General features: G+C 38.8%; 1 protein-coding gene across 1 annotated transcript; it reads left to right on the top strand.

The window, feature by feature from the left end:
- Positions 1-5,090: 5,090 nt before the first annotated feature.
- Positions 5,091-9,314, top strand: LOC138348616 (uncharacterized). The gene is made up of 5 exons (XM_069298166.1): positions 5,091-5,108; positions 5,588-6,902; positions 7,176-7,264; positions 8,223-8,354; positions 8,583-9,314. Exons 1-5 carry the CDS (start codon positions 5,091-5,093, stop codon positions 9,312-9,314), a joined length of 2,286 nt encoding a protein of 761 aa, XP_069154267.1.
- Positions 9,315-22,398: the final 13,084 nt, after the last annotated feature.

The raw sequence follows: 22,398 nt of genomic DNA, 5'->3' as shown, positions 1-22,398 counted from the left end.
TAAATTTTTGTAACTTACAAATACATAAGATTCATCAGTCAAAACTTGTTCGCCCGCTCCCTTTTTCACTCCTCTATTTGCTCCTCTTTTCTCTCACTAAATTCACTCCACATAGCAGTTACAGTTTTAAAATCAATTTGATTTTCAATTGGTATTCTCTCTCAAATCAAGTAAATTCAAACATCTGAATAGGTAGGGTTTTTAGTTATCATCGTTTTCTTCTTCAAAAGAAAATCAATTTTTTGGCTAACGACTATGGATCAGGCTCCTTCATTATTATTGGTATTGCTCAACTAAATTCTTCTAATACTAATTGCATATATGATTCTGATGAAGAAAATTGGATTGAAAATAGATCAAAACTTTTGCATGAGACGTCACAATGAAGAATCAGAGTAATGAAACTCGAACAAGGAAGTTTCTTTTTCTCCAAAATTAAATGCAGAAAAAAAATTCCAAAAAAGAGGAAGAAAGCGGCATCAACAATTTCCCCACCTTCACTGCCCAAAGAATGTGTTGTGTTTTCGTACCTTTTTTGACCTTTTGTGTTTGATATGGCATTTTAGTATGTTTATGTAAAACTCCTAATTTTTAATTGTAGTTACATTATGACATTTGATATGTTGGATAGATATAAATTGACACATTAAACAGGGAAGATACATTATTTTTCGTACAATATTCTCATACTTTGTTGGATATTACTTGATACATTAAAACCCTATTTTTAATTTACATATGAAGTTGTGTTCCGAATGTATTAAAAATAAAGTTCATTTTGAACTATTATATGTAATGTATCTTAGAGTTTGTGATTTAAATGTATATCATAATATTTTTGTTATATGTGTATCAAATAAACAATGAAGATACATTCATATGAAAATTAATATATTATTTACTATGTGTTTTTTCTAATAGGGGACACTACTTAATTGTACTATGTTGATATATTAAAATCCTCATTTTAGTAATTTTTTAGTGATGTTTGGAATGTATTAAAAATAAATTTCAATTTGAACCTTTGTCTTATAGCTTGTCATTTGAATATGTATCACATACATTTTGTTACTTGTCTATCAAGTATTTTTTTTTTTTTATGTTTTTTATGTTTTGTGTAGCACATTTTGTAGAAATTGTGGTATATATGTAGCTATATTTGTGGAGTTTTTAAGCGATTAACTCGTTATACCATCCGACTGTTTTTGTTCAAATTAGCATACACATCATTGTTGTGGAGATAGGGCAGCAATAAGATCGAGAGTGGATACGTTATTGAGAATGACAATTCACCAAAGCCTAAGGTCAAGTCACATCACAATCTGAAGAAGATTTGGTTCAAATAGATTAGTAATTAAGCACTTTTTGCACAAACAATGTTTTATGGGTTTTTTTTTTTTTTTTTTTTGGTTTTAAGGCAATGTCACTTAAGTTTTAGACAATTTTCTAAAAACTTATTTCTATTACAATATTCTGTAATTTCTTAAATATTGTGTTTTCAATATATTAGTTTTTATACATTATGGTCAGCTAAATTTTGAAAGTATACATTTTTGTTTTACGAAGTTAAGCTTAACATACATAACTAATTTACGTTATGCTATATAAGATATATGATACAAAGTTATAATATATATGATACATGACTTATATTCACGTATATGATACATCAAATAAAATATATATGTTGCAAAGTTATAATATATATGATACACGACTTACATTCACGTATGTAGTACATATGATATAATGTGTATAATACATTGTTTATAACTATGTAATAGATCAACTCCTGAGACACTTAATGATATAAATTATGTATCATAGTTAACAATTATGATACAGTTACACAAAAAAATTTAATTAAAAATTGATACATTCGAAACTTCTTTATATTTAAAACAACACTTCAATAATTGTTTAAGTGATAAAACGTTGACACATAAATATTAATGAATTATTAATTTCAACAACAATCATAATAAATAATGTACCAAAATAACTGAAGCAAAAAATACACCTTATTTAATATAAATATAAAAGTGAGAAATTTAGAAGTGCAAATTATTTGAAACTCATAAGGATGGTTGAACATTAATGTTTTTTTTTTAAAAAAAATTCAATTCTCTTTTGGAAAGAAAGTACAAGTTCTTCTGTTGTAACCTTTTTGTCCACACCATCCGCAACAATTTGTTAGGATCGAATTCACGCGCACACACTAGATGAATGAAGAACACAAGAACTTTCAAGAGAAAGAGATGAGAGATCTAGAGAGAGAAAGAGAAAACCCAATATTTCGTGGTAACACCCCGTAAGTAAACTTCCACGGCGGTGAGGTATATTTATATTAATAAATCAAAGTATTTTTGGTTACATAGAATAAATAGGAAAACCTAAAATAGAGAATAAATAGGAAAACCTAAAATAGAGAATAAATAGGAAAACCTAAAATTAATCAGGCTCCACTACCTAACAATTCTCCCACTTGGATACTGACTCAGTCATCCAAAAAATACATTCTAAAAAAAAATCTCTTCATCATCAACATCTTTACCGCACCGCAACATCTATAGAAACAACTACAAAAGACCAACCGAGGTTTTACATAACCTCAGTTTCCCTACATCAACACATGTTGTCAACATGTCTGTCGGGTTCTTTGCACCCTCTATCTTCTCCAAGCACATATCACCATCCTCCACTGCCCTGCGAGTGAAATGATATCGCCTTCTGATGTGATTTGTCTTCGAATGATAGACTGGATTTTTCACCAACTGTATGACACTCTGGCTATCTAAGTAAAGAATCTTCTTGCTCTGCTTCTTGCCCAATTCCTCAAGATAATCTGCCAGCCATATCATCTCTTTCCCAGCTTCAGCTATTGCCACATACTCAGCTTCAGTAGATGAAAGAGAAACACACTTCTGAAGCCTGGACATCCAACTCACTATTGTTCCACCTATGGTGTAAATGTACCCGGATGTACTCTTGCTCGAGTCAACATCACCACCAAGATCACCATCCACAAAACCCTGTAGAGTCACCTTGCCTTTGCCAAAACAAAGTGAAGTACTGGATGTACCTCTCAGATATCTGTAATGACTCAGAAAGTCATTTTTGGAAATTTTAAATATTTGTGTAACTTGAGTTAATAAATTGATAGTTAATGGACTAAAGTAATCATTTAATAATACTTTATAAATCATGGGTTAAAATGAATTAAATTGTTTAGGCTTTGTCACATTTAATACATAATTATTTTATTAATTAAATAAAAGACAGAAAAAGAGAAAAGAGTCGGAGAACTTTACCCTTAGACCCCGAAGGCGGCCACAAGATCTTCATCAGGTAAACCAGTAATATGTGTTATTCATATAATGACTTATGTATATGTTAACAAGTATTACTACCTCGTTAGTTGTGATAGAAACTACAAAAAAATGAAAAAAAATGTTGAAATAAAGTCCTTGGTGTATGTATTGAAATATGGGGCTTAGTGGAGGCAACAATTAATTATTATTATTGTGATAATATTAATAAGTTGGTCATTGTGAAGCCATATGATGATGTTACATCATTCTGGCGGCTTTCAAAATTCAAAGGAATTAAAAAAAAACTTTGACATATAGGTATAGGTTGATGATATATATATATATATATATATATATATATATATATATATATATATTTAATTTGATTCTTGGTCAACCCCTATTTTACGTTAGCTTTAAGAATTGAGGGATAACTTTTAAAAATTTAGATTTAACTTTAGACTTGAAACTTGGAAAATATGATAGTTGAAACGTTAGTTGGCATCAAGAATTATGAATTTGATTACAAATTTGGGGGGAATTTTAAGTTCAAGGTTAAACACTTAATAATGTAGATGTTGTTAGTTTCGAAACCTTATTGTGAATATATATTTGAATAGATTGCATTGGTTCGGAAGTTCAACGGAAAGGGAAGACTCAAGTCCAAGAGTGATTATTCGACTGGTTAAGGCAAGTGAATTTCTAAAGTCTTGTTAAGCGTACGAAGTTCGTGTATTTCCTTGTGTAATGTTGAGAAATTATCTGGAGACTTGTTGCTTATTTGTTGGTGTTGTATTCCTTGTTGTAAATTGTGCTTTGATATCAAAATGGCTATCTTTTTTTTAGTATGTAATTCAAACTGCATTTGAAACATGGTTGTGATAAGAGTTATTTGATAAGAGGATGTACCATTTCGAGGGTCGTATCGCGCGCCGCGATGGATATTATATTTCGAGGGAGGTATCGCCTGCCACGTTGGTTACTATTATCGATGATCGTGTCGTGCACCGCGACAGATGCATGGACAGATATGTCCCCCATGGGTCCCGGACTGAGAGACAACGGGTGTGTATCGTTAGGAAGACATGCATCACTATACTTGACATTGCATCTCATGGCATTGCACATTTTATTATTGATGAACTTGAACACGTGTTTTGCTGATCTTGTGAGTGTTTCTCTGTGAAGCTTGTGACTGTTGAATATTGAGTTGTTATTGAGAATGTGTAAACTGATAGAGTGTGGTTATTGAGTTGTGTGTTTGGTAAACTTTAAACTGTTAGACTGTAGCGTGGAGGTTTAGATAGGGTGTAAGGAGTGCCCGTATTTTGTTCACTTAACTTGTGTTTAGAGGTTTGCTTGTTGGGTACCGCGTAGTTTGGTACTCACCCCTTGCTTCTACAAATTTTTGTAGGTTACGAGCCCGGATCTTCGTGATACCTGTCATTCTTTTCATTTCCGAGGCATCTTATGGGGGGTTGTGAGGTAGCTGCTTGTCATCTCAGCGAACTTTCCTACTCCAGTTTATGAATTTGTTTTTACTTAAAAGACAACTTCATCTTAGACTTCTATTTTTTTTCAATTCTAATGTTTACATTAGAGGCTTGTGCACGTGACAACCTGGTTTTGGGGGTTGAATTAATATGACTTGGTTTCATAATAGAAATTGTTGTTGGATTGTCATTTACTCCTGCACTTTGTTAGATTTTGGGTTTTAGGCTGACTTGTCTTGGTGGGATAAGACGAGTGCCATCACACCCATTTTTGGTCGTGACAAAAATGGTATCAGAGCCCCAGGTTCATAGGTCTCACGTGTATATAAGCCGAGTCTGCGTAGAGTCTCAAGGATCAGTACGGAGACGTCTGTACTCATCTCTGAGAGACTATAAAGATTACTAGGAAACTTCCCTTTGTTCATTCTTTCTCATAGTGCGTAATTACCTTCGTTAGTACTGAGTTGTTGTATACTCTTTTGAAAGATGACGAGGACTAGAACTAATGTTACTGGTGGTAGAGGGGAGGCACTTCCCGAGGCAGTTGTTGAGGCCCCAGCTAGGGGTAGGGGTAGATCTCGAGCTAGAGGTCGTGCTAGTAGTACGACAGTAGCCAGAGGTCGTGGACGTGGAGCAGCACCAGTGAGAGGTCGTGCTAGAGAGGTCTCTACAGAACCTCAGATTGATGGCAGGGAGGACCAGGTTCCTTCAGATCCTGTAGTCACACCTTTGCTTCAAGATACACTATTGAGGGTGTTAAGTGTGCTAGAGGGATTTTCTCAGGGTGGTGGTGCGACTACCACACCACATGACTCTCGTACTAAAGAGGGGGCTCAGACCCAAGAGCAGCAACAAGGTCCAGTTGTTCAGGATGTGGTGGGGCAACTACCAGTAGATCCCGCGGTTCAAAATGATGTTGCACCAGCAGTTGGGGGTCAAATTGCACTGGTGGTTGTTCTGACAGAGGATGAGCAGCGTAGGTATGAGAGATTTCAAAAGATGGACCCACCTCAGTTTCAGGGTGGGAAAAGCAAGGATGCTCATGAGTTTCTAACTACCTATCGAGAGTTATTAGAGGTGGTTGGATTAGCTGAGTCACATGGGGTTCGATATGCTACACTCCAGCTTCGTGGGCCAGCGAGAGACTGGTGGAGGACTTATTCGGGGAGTTTGCTAGTTGGATCTCCTCCAGTGACTTGGGAGCAGTTTGCTAGTGCATTCCAAGATTGTTTTATACCATGGAGCGTGAGAGAGGAGAGTCGCTTGAGGTTTGAGAGTCTGAGACAGAATGGTTTATCTGTTACAAAGTATGAGGCGCATTTTTGCCAGTTGTCTAGGCATGCGTTGGCCATTATTCCAAATGAGACAGAGAGGATCCGCAGGTTTGTGAGGGGATTGACTTTCTCTATCAGGTCAGATGTGTTTCAGACATCTAGGGAGGGGGCTTCTTTCCATTCCATTGTGAGGGCCGCCAAAGAGGCGAAATTGATGGAGAGAGAGGAGTTTGGGGACCCTAAAAGGGCCCGTATATCAGGCCAGTTTCATGGTGCCTCATCTGGGGGTAGGGGATCACAGAGAGTGAGTGGTTCTTTTCAGCAGCGGGGACCTATTCATGCATCTATGCCGACATTTGAGGGTGGACAGACATCTAGGGGTTCTTATGGCCCAGGTCAGGGCTCGTACGGTTCACAGCAGCGATCTACAGGGCGAGGCAATTATAGTGGGTTTTCAGGGTCCACACAACAGTTCCCAGGTCAGAGATTTTATTTTACTTGTGGAGATCCCGATCATCTAATGCGGTATTGTACTTCACAAAGGGGTCGTGGTGGTCCTCGACCTAATTCTTCATTCCAGACTAGACCACCAACACCACAGGGTAGAGGTCATGGCAGAGTTCAGTCAGGTAGAGGTGATAGAGTTTCTAGTAGTGGTGTTGCAGCTCAGCAGAGTGGGGGTAAAGGTACCACCCGGGATGGAGGTGGACGAGGAGGCCACTGCTATGCTTTCCCCGGGAGACCTGAGGCGGAGAACTCTGATGTTGTTATTACAGGTATCATCCCAGTATGCCACCGACCTGCCTCTGTGTTGTTTGATCCAGGTTCTACATTCTCTTATGTGTCTACATATTTTGCTGCTAAATTTGATATGATATGTGATAGCATGACTGTACCTATTCGTGTTTCTACACCTATGGGTAAGCCCTTAGTGGTGGATCGAGTATATCGATCCTGTCTTATTTCATTGGCTGGGTATGACACTTGGGTAGACTTAATCATTCTGGGGATGGTAGACTTTGATGTTATCTTGGGTATGAATTGGCTTTCTCCTTATCATGTTGTCCTTGATTGTAATGCTAAGACTGTGACTTTAGCAATGCCTGGTATTTCGAGGGTCGAGTGGAAGAGTGCTAGAGGTTCTTATCCTAGCAAGGTCATCTCTTTTATCCGTGCTCAGAAATTGGTAGAGAGGGGGTGTTTGTCTTAATTAGCGTTTATTCGGGATACTAGTGTCAAACCACCTTCCATGGACTCTGTTCCCGTGGTTCAGGAGTTTCTCGATGTATTTCCTTCTGATCTTCCAGGTGTTCCTCCCGATAGGGATATCGATTTTGCTATTGATTTGGAGCCGGGCACTAAGCCTATTTCTATACCCCATATCGTATGGCCCCAGCAGAGTTGAAAGAATTGAAGGATCAGTTGCAAGATTTATTGAGTAAGGGTTTTATTCGCCCTAGTGTATCACCTTAGGGTGCCCCTGTATTGTTTGTGAAGAAGAAGGATGGGACTATGAGAATGTGTATTGATTACAGACAGTTGAACAAGGTAACGTTAAGAATAAGTATCATCTTTTGTGTATTGATGACTTATTTGGTCAGTTACAAGGAGCATCATTGTTCTCTAAGATTGATTTGAGGTCTGGGTATCATCAGTTGAAGATTAGGGCATCAGATATCCCTAAGACAGCTTTTCGGACCCGATATGGGCATTATGAGTTTCTAGTGATGTCCTTCGGATTGACTAATGCCCCTGCAACATTCATGGAGTTGATGAATGGGGTGTTTCGACCATACCTTGATTCTCTTGTGATTGTTTTCATCGATGACATCTTGGTTTACTCTAAGACTGAGGAGGACCATGTCCGACACCTGAGGATTGTACTTCAGAGGTTGAGAGAAGAGAAGTTGTATGCCAAGTTCTCAAAGTGTGAGTTCTGGCTTACTTCTGTGAAATTCTTGGGACACGTGGTGTCCGAGGAGGGTATTAGAGTAGATCTGGCCAAAATTGAAGCAGTTAGAGGCTGGACGCGACCTACTTCACCTACTGAGATTCGGAGTTTTTTAGGATTGGCAGGCTATTATCGATGATTTGTTCAGAGTTTCTCTACTATTGCAGCTCTATTAACTAGATTGACTCGACAGGATGTGCGTTTTCAGTGGTCTGATGAGTGTGAGCAGAGCTTTCAAAAACTCAAGGCTTTGTTGACTTCAGCTCCTGTGTTGACTCTACCTGAGAAGGGTGTAGACTTTACAGTGTATTGTGATGCTTCAGGAGTTGGATTAGGTGGTGTGTTGATGCAGAAGGGGAAAGTGATTGCTTATGCTTCTAGGCAATTGAAGTCCCATGAGAAGAACTACCCTACTCATGATCTGGAGTTGGCGGCTGTGGTATTTGTACTTAAGTTATGGCGTCATTATTTGTATGGAGTGCATTGTGAGATCTTCACTGATCATCAGAGTCTTCAGTATATCTTTAGTCAGAGAGATTTGAACTTGAGGCAGCGAAGATGGCTTGAGTTGCTGAAGGACTATGATGTGACCATTTTGTATCATCCGGGGAAGACCAATGTTGTAGCCGATGCTTTGAGTAGGAAGACTCATAGCATGGGGAGTCTTGCATCTCTTAGTATTGAGGAGAGACCATTGGCTAGAGATGTTCAATTGTTAGCTAACAGTCTTGTCCGATTGCAGATCTCAAATGAGAGTGATGGGATAATTGCTTTTATTGAGGCTCGATCTTCTTTAGTCGAGCTGATCCGTGCACACCAGTTTAATGATGAAAAGTTATGTCTCATTCGAGACAAATTATTGAGAGGGGAAGCTAAGGAGGTTGTTCTTGATTCTGATGGTGTCTTGAGGATCGGAGGCAGGATTTGTGTGCCCAAGACAGGTGATTTGATTAGATTGATCCTTGAGGAGGCCCATTGTTCTCGGTATTCCATCCATCCGGGAGCGGCGAAGATGTATCATGATCTGAGTCAGCATTACTGGTGGTGTGGAATGAAGAGAGATATTACAGACTTTGTTTCGATGTGTTTGACTTGCCAGCAGGTCAAGTGTGAGCACCAGCGGCCCGGGGGTGTATCTCAAAGGATGCCTATTACTACTTGGAAGTGGGAGCGGATTACTATGGACTTTGTTGTGGGTTTTCCTACCACAGCGAGTGGTTATGACACCATTTGGGTTATTGTTGATAGGCTGACCAAGTCTGCCACTTTATTCCGATTCGGGTGAAGTATACGGCAGAGAAGTTAGTCGAGCTATATATCAGTCAGATTGTGCGACTACATGGAGTTCCAATTTCTATCATATTGGATCGGGGTTCACTATTTACTTCTCATTTCTGGAAGGCATTACAACATGGTCTGGGTACTCAGTTAGATATGAGTACGACATTTCACCCTCAGACAGATGGTCAATCTGAGCGGACCATTCAGGTATTGGAAGATATGCTTCGAGTGTGTGTGATCGATTTCGGTGCTAGATGGGATCAACATTTACCATTAGCAGAGTTTGCCTATAATAACAGTTATCACTCTAGTATCCAGATGGCCCATATGAGGCGTTGTATGGAAGACGGTGTAGGTCTCCGATTGGTTGGTTTGATTCGGCGGAGATGGACTCTTTGGATACAGACTTGCTTAGAGATGCTATGGTACAAGTTCATATGATTCAGTATAGATTATTGACAACTCAGAGTCGACAAAAGAGTTATGCAGACCAGAGAGTTAGAGCCTTGGTGTTTATGGAGGGTGATCATGTTTGGCTCCGAGTATCACCCATGAAGGGTGTGATGAGGTTTGGAAAGAAGGGCAAGCTTAGCCCTAGGTTCATTGGACCTTTTGAGATTTTGAGCCGAGTGGGAGAGGTGGCCTATAAGTTGGCCTTGCCACCTAGTTTGTGGGCAGTTCATCCTGTTTTCCATGTCTCTATGCTTCAGAAGTATATTCTGAATGAATCTCATGTACTTTCACTTGACTCTGTAGAGTTGGGTCCAGACTTGGCATTTGAGGAGGAGACTATAGCTATTTTGGATAGGCAAATTTGAAAGCTTAGGACCAAAGAGATTGCTTTAGTGAAGGTGCAATGGAAGCACCAATCAGTGGGAGAGGCAACTTGGGAGACTGAGTCTGACATGCGTGCCAGATATCCTCAACTTTTTGAAGCTTCAGGTAATTACTTTTACTCTATGTTCGAGGACGAACATGATTTTTAGTGGTGGATAATGTAATGACTCAGAAAGTCATTTTTGGAAATTTTAAATATTAGTGTAACTTGAGTTAATAAATCGATAGTTAATGGACTAAAGTAATCATTTAATAATACTTTATAAATCATGGGTTAAAATGAATTAAATTGTTTAGGGTTTGTCACATTTATTACATAATTATTTTATTAATTAAATAAAAGACAGAAAAAGAGAAAAGAGTCGGAGAACTTTACCTGTAGACGCCGAAGGCAGCCACAAGATCTTCATCAGGTAAACCAGTAATATGTGTTATTCATATAATGACTTATGTGTATGTTAACAAGTATTACTACCTCGTTAGTTGTGATAGAAAATACAAAAAAAAATGAAAAAGAAATGTTGAAATAAAGTCGCTGGTGTATGTATTGAAATATGGGGCTTAGTGGAGGCAACAATTAATTATTATTATTGTGATAATATTAATAATGGGTATATAAATTGAAGTGGGCATTGTGAAGCCATATGATGATGTTACATCATTCTGGCGGCTTTCAAAATTCAAAGGAATTAAAAAAAAAACTTTGACATATAGGTATAGGTTGATGATATATATATATATATATATATATATATATATATATATATATATATATATATTTAATTTGATTCTTGGTCAACCCCTATTTTACGTTAGCTTTAAGAATTGAGGGATAACTTTTAAAAATTTAGACTTAACTTTAGACTTGAAACTTGGAAAATATGATAGTTGAAATGTTAGTTGACATCAAGAATTATGAATTTGATTATAAATTTGGGGGAATTTTAAGTTCAAGGTCAAACACTTAATAATGTAGATGTTGTTAGTTTCGAAACCTTATTGTGAATATATATTTGAATAGATTGCATTGGTTCGGAAGTTCAACGGAAAGGGAAGGCTCAAGTCCCAAAATGATTATTCGAGTGGTTAAGGCAAGTGGATTTCTAAACTCTTGTTAAGCGTACGAAATTCGCGTATTTCCTTGTGTGATGTTGAGAATGATCTGGAGACTTGTTGCTTATTTGTTGGTGTTGTATTCCTTGTTGCAAATTGTGCTTTGATATCAAAACGGCTATCTTTTTTTAGTATGTAATTCAAACTGCATTTGAAACATGGTTGTGATAAGAGTTATTTGATAAGAGGATGTACCATTTCGAGGGTCGTATCGCGCGCCGCGATGGATATTATATTTCGAGGGAGGTATCGCCTGCCACGTTGGTTACTATTATCGATGATCGTGTCGTGCACCGCGACATATGCATGGACAGATATGTCCCCCATGGGTCCCGGACTGAGAGACAACGGGTGTGTATCGTTAGGAAGACATGCATCACTATACTTGACATTGCATCTCATGGCATTGCACATTTTATTATTGATGAACTTGAACACGTGTTTTGCTGATCTTGTGAGTTTCTCTGTGAAGCTTGTGACTGTTGAATATTGAGTTGTTATTGAGAATGTGTAAACTGATAGAGTGTGGTTATTGAGTTGTGTGTTTGGTAAACTGTAAACTGTTAGACTGTAGCGTGGAGGTTTAGATAGGGTGTAAGGAGTGCCCGTATTTTGTTCACTTAACTTGTGTTTAGAGGTTTGCTTGTTGGGTACCGCGTAGTTTGGTACTCACCCCTTGCTTCTACAAATTTTTGTAGGTTACGAGCCCGGATCTTCGTGATACCTGTCATTCTTTTCATTTCCGAGGCATCTTGTGGAGGGTTGTGAGGTAGCTGCTTGTCATCTCAGCGAACTTTCCTACTCCAGTTTATGAATTTGTTTTACTTGAAAGACAACTTCATTTTAGACTTCTATTTTTTTTTCAATTCTAATGTTTACATTAGAGGCTTGTGCACGTGACAACCTGGTTTTGGGGATTGAATTAATATGACTTGGTTTCATAATAGAAATTGTTGTTGGATTGTCATTTACTTCCGCACTTTGTTAGATTTTGGGTTTTAGCTGACTTGTCTTGGTGGGATAAGACGAGTGCCATCACACCCATTTTTGGGTCGTGACAATATCTCAGAAGCCATTTCACAGCTTCCCAATGCTCTTTCCCAGGGTTCGCCATGTACCTGCTAACAACTCCCACTGCATGTGCTATATCAGGTCTAGTGCAGACCATAACACACATCAAACTACCAACTGCTGAAGCATATGGAACAAGTGTCATGTGATCACGCTCCTCGGCAGTCTTGGGTGACTGCTTCTTTGACAATTTAAAGTTATTTGCCAATGGAGTAGTCCTGGGTTTAGCATCATTAACCCTGAATCTGATCAGCACCTCATCAATGTACAACTCCTGAGATAGATTTAAAGTTCTAGCAGATCTATCCCGAGAAATCTTCATCCCCAAAATCTATTTTGTTGGACCCAAATCTTTCATCTCAAACGCTGCAGACAACCTTGTCTTCAGATTGTTAATCTCCCTCATACTAGATCCTGCAATCAACATATCATCCACATACAAGAGTAGAAAGACATATGAATCAGTGTATTTCTTGAAGTAACAACAAGGATTCTTTTTAACTTTGCAGAATCCACTCTTGGCCATGAAGGAGTCAAACTTCTTGTACCACTGCCTTGGTGCTTGCTTTAGTCCATACAAGCTCCTGGTGAGCTTGCACACCATGTGTTCCTTGCCTGGAACCACAAATCCTTCCTGTTGCTGCATATAGATCTCTTTGTCCAGATCTCCATGTAAAAACACTGTTTTTACATCCATTTGCTCTAGATGCAAATTCTCCGATGCAACAACACTCAACAGAATTCGAATAGAGGTTAACTTCACAATAGGAGAAAATATTTCAGCATAATCAATACCTTTCCTTTGTGAATATTCTTTAACCACTAAACGAGCCTTGAACCTTCTTTTGCCATCTGGTTCAGTCTTGATTCTGAACACCCACTTGTTCAGCAAAGCTCTCTTCCCTGCAGGTAACTCAGTCAACACCCATGTGTCATTCTTCTCAAGTGACCTCATCTCATCATCTATGGCTTGCTCCCACGTGATCGAATCCTCCACCTGTAGGGACTCATCAAAAGACTCTGGTTCCCCCTCATCAGTCAGCAATAGATAGTGTAATGAAGGTGAATACCTATCTGGTGCCCTGATGGATCTGGATGATCTCCTTAACACCTGCTCAGGTGTAACTTGCTCCACTTCAGATTCTTCAGTAGGAGTTGGTTGAGTATCTTCTTCGACATCTCTGGGGTTACTCTTCTCCAACTCAACCTCAACTGCCACTTGCTTTGTAATCTCTAGAACCTTCTACTCTCTGTCCTTATACAGTACAGACTCATCAAATGTCACGTCACAATGTCTCAGGATCTTTCTATTCTTGTCATCCCAAAACCTGTAACCAAACAAATCAGAACCATATCCTATGAAGTAACACTTCACAGCCTTGGCATCAAGATTGTCTCTCTTTTCTGGATCAACATGAACATAAGCAGTGCAACCAAAAGTCCTCAAGTGTGAGTACTTGAGTTCTTTTCCTGTCCACACCTCCTCCGGAATCTTGAATCATAAAGGAACTGATGGTCCCCTGTTGATCAAGTATGCAGTTGTGCTCACAGCATCCGCCCAAAGTGTTTTGGGCAGCCTACAGTGTATCCTCATACTCCTTGCACGCTCATTCAATGTTTTTTTCATCCTCTCAGCAATTCCATTCTGCCTTGCCTTACCAGGAACTGTTCTCATTAATCTGATTCCCTAAGCTGCACAGAGTGCCTTGAACTTTGATTTGTCATACTCTCCTCCATTGTCAGACCTTAGGCATTTGACTTTCAAACCGGTCTGATTCTCAACTTCAGCTTTCCACTTCTTGAAAGTTTCAAACACATCTGACTTATGCTTCAAGAAGTAAACTCATACCTTCCTGCTAAAATCATCAATGAAGGTAACATAGAATCTGGATCCTCCAAGTGATGATACTGGAGATGGTCCCCAAACATCTGTATGGACCATTTCCAACCGCACTTTCTTTGGTTCTCTAGGAGTCTTTGTAAAGCTTACTCTTTTCTATTTGCCCATAACACAGCTCTCGCAAAGACCATATCAACAGACTTCAGACCCTCTAATGCTCCTTTTGCAACCAGCATCTTCATTCCTTTAGTACTCATGTGTCCAAGTCTGTTATGCCACAGAGATGAACTAGAAGCACCTTCAGCAACAACGGTCATGTTTATGCACCCTGCAGTGGTATACAAGGTTCCAGATTTGGTGCCACAAGCTACTATCATAGCACCTTTCACGATCTTCCACGAACCTTTCCCAAACTCTGCTGCATATCCCGTGCTATCCAACTGACCAACAGAGATCAGATTTTTCTTGATCCCAGGAATATATCTGACATCCTCCAATGGAATCAAGGACTGTAGATTGATCTCGTAAATATAACCTTAGAAATTCAATATTCAGTCTGACTTCTATTTAAGGGATCTACAACTTGTAGATTAATTAACGGACCTTAAATGACCATTGTGGAACTTGTCGACTTGTTTTCTTTCAAAGTTGTTGTGGTCTTTTCCCACTCTTTTTAACTCCTACATTATAATGTTTTGACATATTTTAAGTGCAATGAAAGGGAAAGTTAGTTGACTAAACCCCTACCCTCATGTCAACACTTAGAATTATCAGACAGTGTGATCAAACTTCTTTAGAGTAAGAAACTAGAGTTTTTCACCTTCAAGCTCCAGTTTAAGGGTTTAAACTACGTTTTTTCATTTCGATATGTGAGATATCATAAATGAATATCCCTTCACTCATTGAGCCCCAAAGTAAACATAATTCTTCGTTAATGATTTTTAGAACTCAGGGTCATTATAATTTTCATTCTTCTTCATGCATAGCTTGATTATGTTTTTTCATCGATAAGGTTCATCGCATGAGATTATTGACATGATGTCATTTCACATTAGTCTTTTACTTTTTTCTACTGCAGTGTACAAATAATACTACAAAACAGTTAACATGCAACATTACATAACTTGGAAGCAAACAAAAATCACCTACACAAAAGATTCTTCCAAATATTCCTAAGCATAATACGATCACCACGATTACCTTCCCCAGTGATAGAATATATGCCTTCACTTAACAAGTAATGGACCAGGTCCCTTAATACACTAATGAATAAAAACAGAAAGTTAAATGCAGTAAAATCAACACGATGATTTTACGTGGAAACCTCCTTGCTTAAGGGAGTAAAATCACGACCTGTCTCACAGGATTTTCAATCGTTTTCACTAATCTTCAAAAGTAAAATTAAAACACGATTACACCAAATGTAAGAAAGAGTTATCAATCTCACAGTTAAACAATAGTCCTCTATTGCTTAACAAGCCTAAGTAGAAAACAATCTACCCATTAAGCTATCCCACCTGGACAACCTAGACTTTTAACAATACACACCAATTCCTTTATAGATTCAGGAATGGTTTATAGTTTAAAAACAAGAGAATGTATTCCTAAACAACTAGATGAAAAGCTCCAGAAATTGCTGTTGTTCTTGGAATAATTCTGCCTTTGCTTTGTAGTAGCCTTTGCAAGAGTTCTTGAAAAGTTTTTATCAAGTTGCAAAAACTACTTCAAAATGTTTAGGAAAGTTCCTTTTGTATCGACAAGTCACTTTCCTAAACCTCTTTGCCATTGGTTGGAAAAGTCACACTTTCTGACGCCATCGGGAAGTGTGCACCTACTTTCTGTACCGTCTCCAACTGGCAGTCGGCTGGCTCACCATCATGAGAGCCTGATACCTCTACTAGGTCCCTGGGTTTTTTTCATCTGCAACACTTAAGTAAGAACCTGTAATACTCAAGTAAGAAACCTGGTACCTTTACAAGGTCCCTAAGTTTGTTAAATCATCAAAACTACAAATAACATTTTCCCCCTTTTTGATGATGACAAACAACGATCAAGAATCTTCTCCAACTTTGTTCCCCCTTTTTATATTCCCCCTCACTGTACATTCCCCCTCACTATATATTCCACTTCACTGAATTATCATTTTGCTACACACAGTTTTACTTTCCCCTTTTGGCATCATAAAAAAGATATGCAGTAAACTAGTGAGTTCAACATAAACACTGAACAAGATCAAAGCTATCAAGCAATCAATCAGTAATGGAAAAGCATGCACAAACGAAGATTATGAGAACAGCAAAGGAATAAATTAATCAGCACGCCATAATAACATAAATACATTAAAAATAAACTCAATATACATCAACACATTAATAAGCCACACAACAAAATTGACACAGGAAGGGTTGTTCAACAGGCTAGGAAGAGGGGGGAGGATGAGACAGGGACTGGATAACAAGAGTGAGTCGTGCATTGGCAGCATCATTGTCCTTGATGGCCTTTTTTCCTGCAGGGCAGTTATCTTCGCCTTCAACTCAGCATTCTCTTTCTCCAGAGCTTGAACCACTGAAGAACCAGGTCCCTCACTCTGTGCAGTAAGTAGTTCTGCTTTGAGTATAGCAATCTCTGACTCTCTACCACTTAACCGCACAGTAAGCTCCTCAACCTCGTGCTTAAGTTGATCTTGATCATCAATAAGTTGGGCCATCTTGCTCTTAGGATAGCCTCTTCCTTCAATGCATTCGCACTCAACCAAGGTACTTTCGGAGATAGTCTGCTTAACTGTCCCCATTTTTCCCACACTGAGAGGAATTTGAAAATGCTTGAATATCTCCGTGAGAAAATATCCATAACCCATTCCGTGAATTCCTTTTCTCTCAATGATAGTTTTATGGATATGCTCAAGCATCAGACCAGGGAGGTTCAGAGCCTCGAAGTTGCACAACATCTCCATCACAAACAAGTCAGCAGCAGTTGCTACTGTCCTCTTTTCAATGCGAGGAAGGAGAACTTTGTTGATGAACTCAAAGACTAACTGGTACTCACTCTTCATGATTTTCTTATAAAACCCAGCAACCTTGGTTGTGGGTGTCTTAGAAATCACAGCAGCAAACTCAGAAGAGCAAGTTCTGCCCAGTACAGACCGGGTCCCCTCTCTAGGCACCCTAAGAATTTTACTCAATACACCCTCATCTAAACATACAACAATGTTATTTACTCGTGTGAGGATGCTCCCATCGTCCTTGAATTGAATATTATAGTAAAATTCACGCACTTCTTCTTCATGGAGAATGGGGGATTTCCTGTTGAACAAGTGTAACCAAGATTGGATCTCTACCATATCGTGAAGAGAGTCCATGCCAGGAAGAGTTATAATCCCCATATCAAAAATTCTTCCTGCCAAGACAGCTTGGTTTCTCAGGCTGTCAACCACCTCCTGCATGTTGACACTCTCAACTTTCCTAGCTTGGGAACCAGGTCCCTATGACCGCTTTCTCTTTTTCTCAGATCGCTTCCCTTTTGACTTTGTTTTTTCAACCTTCTCTGTAGCCTTTCCCTTTTTCTTCTCTGACCTCTTTTTCTTATTTTTCTTTTCCACTTCTTCTCCAGACAACTCAACCACATTAGCTTCAGGTAATTTAAAATTTGATACCTTGAAGGTTCTTGCACTTCTAACTGCAGCAGTAGAACGTGCACTCGCCTTCAAGGCATCAACCATCAACTTTTTAGCAGCAGACCTAGTAGTAGGTCGTCTCCTAGGGGCCTCCTCTACAACCTTCTCTTTTCCTTTTCTAGATTTCTCCCCTTCTCTTCTCTCAACCTTCCATTTTAAAGGTTCCTCCTCGCTTGCAGAGTCAGAGGAAGATGAAGAAGAGTACCTTCCTATATCAGGGGTCTTATCAAAGATAGGTTGAGTGGGTCTTACCTCTTCCCTTTCCAAGACTTCAATATGCTCTGCCCTTGCTTCTTCCCGCATCATGGCCAAGCTTTCAATCACCAGCTCTTCACTCGCTGCCAATATGTTGGACTCAGAAGCCTTATGCTTGGGTAGATCCCCTTCAAACATATTGTCAGGCAACATGTCGTGAAACGGACCAGGTTCGGTAGGCAGGACAGAACTGTTTAGATCTATGGCGAAAAAGGGGTTATTAGGGGTGTCTTGTTGAGAACTGGAAGGGGGAGGAAGTCTGGCTTGTGTAGTGGTCGGAGAATAGAAGGCAAGAGGCTCTATTTCATTGAGAGCATTCAACATCTGTTTGGAAGAAGATGAGGGGGAAGACATGATTTTCACACTAGAGAATAGTTTCTTTGAACGGTGAAGAGAAAAAAAAGAAGACAAATTTTGCCTTTTGAAATTTTGCTAAAAACCCTTCGTGAACAGGAAGAAGAAGTTAAGAAACAGATGAGAGTTTCAAAAAGAAGTAAGGGTTTTTAAAGAAAGAGAAAAGGTGCCAGGTCCATGATTGGATGCATCGTTTGAGAGAGAAACGATGGGACAAACGGTCAGAGTAACTGATGACTGACAAGTGGCATTATCAACGGTCATATTTTTAGTTTCAAATTAATGTATAAATGCTAACCTGGACAGACACCAGGTACCATAGTACAGTTAAATTTTATTCCTCAGTTGTTCTAGTTGCTTCCCTTGCTAAGCAAGTCCTTACTGAGAGTATACCTACAAAAGGCACAAAAATTATCTTTGTTCAATATTTAAATATTCACATAAAGGATGCCTGCACTGCAATTTTAGCCATCAAGGGAGTTTAACTGTTGGAAGCTAAGAGCATCACTTGGAGATTAACATGCCCAACTTCAATCGATTTCTCTAGAATTGATCCTTGCTGAGAGCCTTGGTGAAGATATCTGCAATTTTCTCCTCCGTTGGACAATATGTAAGCACAATATTTCCCTTCTCAACATTATCCCTCAAAAAGTGATGTCTAACATCAATATGCTTTGTTCTCTTATGGTGGACTGGATTCTTTCCCATACTAACAGCACTAGTATTGTCACACATAAGAGGAATTGCTTTGATGTGAATCCCAAAATCTTTCAAGTGTTGCCTGATCCACAACAACTGAGAACAATAAGCTGCAGCAGCTACATATTCAGCTTCAGCAGTTGAAAGAGCCACATAGTTCTGCTTCTTGGCACCCCAAGAGATAAGTGATGATCCAAGGAAATGAGCCATTACAGAGGTACTCTTCCTGTCAACTTGATAACCAGCAAAATCAACATCTGCAAAACCAACCAGATCAAAAGTGTCATCTGCAGGATAGAAGAGAACCAGGTCCCCTGTTTTCTTCAAGTATCTGAGAATATGTTTTGCAGCCTTTAAGTGTGAATCACGAGGACATGCTTGAAACCTGGCACACATTCCAACACTATACACAATATCAGGCCTGCTAGCAGTCAGATATAACAAGGAGCCAATGATTCCCCTGTACATTGTCCGATTCACAAGAGGATCAGATTCTTCTACTATCATCTTGGAATTTGTTCCCATAGGAGTATCAATAGGTTTAGAATCAAACATATTGAATTTCTTCAGCAGCTCTTTAATGTACTTCTCCTGGCATATTGAAATTCCATTTGTTGATTGCTTGATTTGCAGACCCAGGAAAAATGTCAATTCACCCATCATGCTCATTTCAAACTCCTTTCCCCTTAAAGATGAGAATTCTTCACACAGATGTTCTGAAGTAGCTCCAAAAATATGTCATCCACATAAACTTGAATGATAAGTAATTCTTGTTCTCTTTTTAATAAGAACAGAGTATTGTCTATCTTTCCTCGTTTGAACCCATTCTTCAACAGAAACTTTGACAACCTTTCATACCATGCTCTTGGAGCTTGTCTCAAACCATATAGTGCCTTATTCAATCTGAACACATGATTTGGTAGCTCTGCATCTTCAAAACCAGGAGGTTGCTTGACAAACACCTCCTCTTTAAGATCTTCATTCAGAAATGCACTCTTCACATCCATTTGATACAACTTGAACCCCATAAATTCAGCAAAGGCTATTAAAATTCTAATAGCTTCCATTCTGGCAACAGGTGTAAAAGTCTCATCATAGTCTATTCCTTCTTCTTGTTTGTATCCTTTCACCACCAACCTGAATTTATTTCTAGTAATCACTCCATTTTCATCAATCTTGTTTCTGAAAACCCATCTAGTTCCTATTACAGTTCTGCCTTCAGGTCGAGGAACCAGGTACCATACCTTGCTTCTTTCAAACTGATGAAGTTCTTTCTGCATAGAATTGATCCAGTCTGCATCACCTAATGCTTCTTTCACAGTCTTAGGCTCAATAGATGATATAAATGCTGAGAATGCAACTAGATTTCTTGTTTTGGATCTAGTATGAATTCCAGAATTCAAAGGAGAGATGAGATTATCAAGAGGATGTGATGAACTATGCTTCCATCCTGACCTTGGAGCAAACTGATTGAGCTGATCAGCATGTTCTTCTTCATCAAGAGTGGCATCATTTTCTGGGGAGTCTGATGTACTCTGGCTAGAATTTTGAATAGTACCAGGTACCATATCTTCCTTTTCAACCTCAGCAGCCTCTTCAGGTAGACTATGATTCTGATCATCACAGTCATTTTTCAGTTGTTGATATGCATCAGCTTCACCTCCTTCAGTCTTCTTTGATTTGATCATTTTCATCACATCATCATCATCATTTGATCCATCATTCTTCAAGCTTCCATCTTCATCAAATACAACATGAATGCTTTATTCAATGCATTGAGTTCATTTGTTGAATATTCTGTAAGCTTTGCTGGATGAAGAATATCTAACAAACACTCTTTCATCACTTCTATGATCAAATTTTCCCAGATCATCCTTCCCATTATTCAGCACAAAGCATCTGCATCCAAATGTTGTAAGGTAGCTCATCATTGGCTTTCTGTTGTTGAGCAGCTCATATAGGGTCTTATACAAAACAACTCTTATTAGACACCTGTTGGTAACATGACATGCTGTGTTAACAGCTTCAGCCCAGAAATTTTGAGGAAGATTTGATTCAATAATCATAGTTCTGGCAATGTTCACCAAGAATCTGTTCTTTCTTTCCACTACTCCATTTTGTTGAGGAGTTCTTGGAGCAGAGAAATTATGGCTCGTACCATTCTCCATGCGGAATCTATCCAGTGTTGAGTTCTCAAATTTTGTGCCATGATCAGATCGAATACTGCAAATAACTTGATTCAATTTGGTTTGAATCATTTTGAAGAATACCACCAACTCTTCAGCTGTGTCTGCCTTTGATCTCAAGAATCTCGTCCAGGTGTATCTTGAGTAATCGTCAACAATCACCAAAATGTACTTCTTGCCATTTCTGCTTGAACTTTTAAGGGTCCACACAAGTCCATATGAAGCAGCTCCAGTGTTCTTGATGATGTTACTTGATTTTTGAGCTTAAAGGATGATTTGATTTGTTTTCCTTTAACACAAGCTTCACAGATTTTATTTTCAGCAAACTTCAGTTTGGGCAGACCTCGGACCAGGTCCTTAGAAATCAATTTGTTCAATAAAGATGAGCTTACATGCCCTAGCCTACGATGCCAGAGATCAGCATTCTCATTCTGAGCACTAAGACATGTCAGGTCATCTCCATGAGACGTTTCCAAGTTTGTCACATACATATTTTTACTTCTGTGTGCAGTGAGAATTACCTTGTTTGTAATTAGACTCACCACAGTGCATTTCTCATAAGTAAATTTGACCTAATTTCCTTTGTCACAGATTTGTGACACACTTAACAAGCTGTACTTCAACCCATCCACATGATACACATTGTCAATTGAATCTTCAAGAGATCTTCCTACTTTGCCAACTCCCAAAATGTACCCCTTTTTACCATCACCAAAAGAGACACCTCCTCCTTGGAGGAGGTGTCTTGAGTAAGAGGAAGTTATTTACATCACCAGTCATATGCTTAGAGCATCCACTGTCCATATACCAACATTGACTGTTGCTCCTCTCACTCACCTGCACCAAGAATCACTTGTTTAGCTTGGGAACCCATTTCAGCTTGAGTTCCCAGTAGGCAGACAAAGGAGTGATTAGATTATATTTAGTCCAAAATGGTAGATTTTGAAGCTTTCTAACAAAGGACATAGGAGCAGGGACAGACTTTTTCTTTGAAAGTCTGTGAGTTGATACATGTTTTGAAGGACCAGGTCTCTCCTTTGGTACATTTTGCCTTTCAGCA

Source organism: Solanum lycopersicum, chromosome 5, assembly GCF_036512215.1.
Source record: "Solanum lycopersicum chromosome 5, SLM_r2.1".
Classification (NCBI taxonomy): Eukaryota; Viridiplantae; Streptophyta; class Magnoliopsida; order Solanales; family Solanaceae; genus Solanum; species Solanum lycopersicum.
The sequence above is the reverse complement of the archived record's forward strand: the minus strand, read 5'-3'. Positions and strand labels throughout refer to the sequence as shown.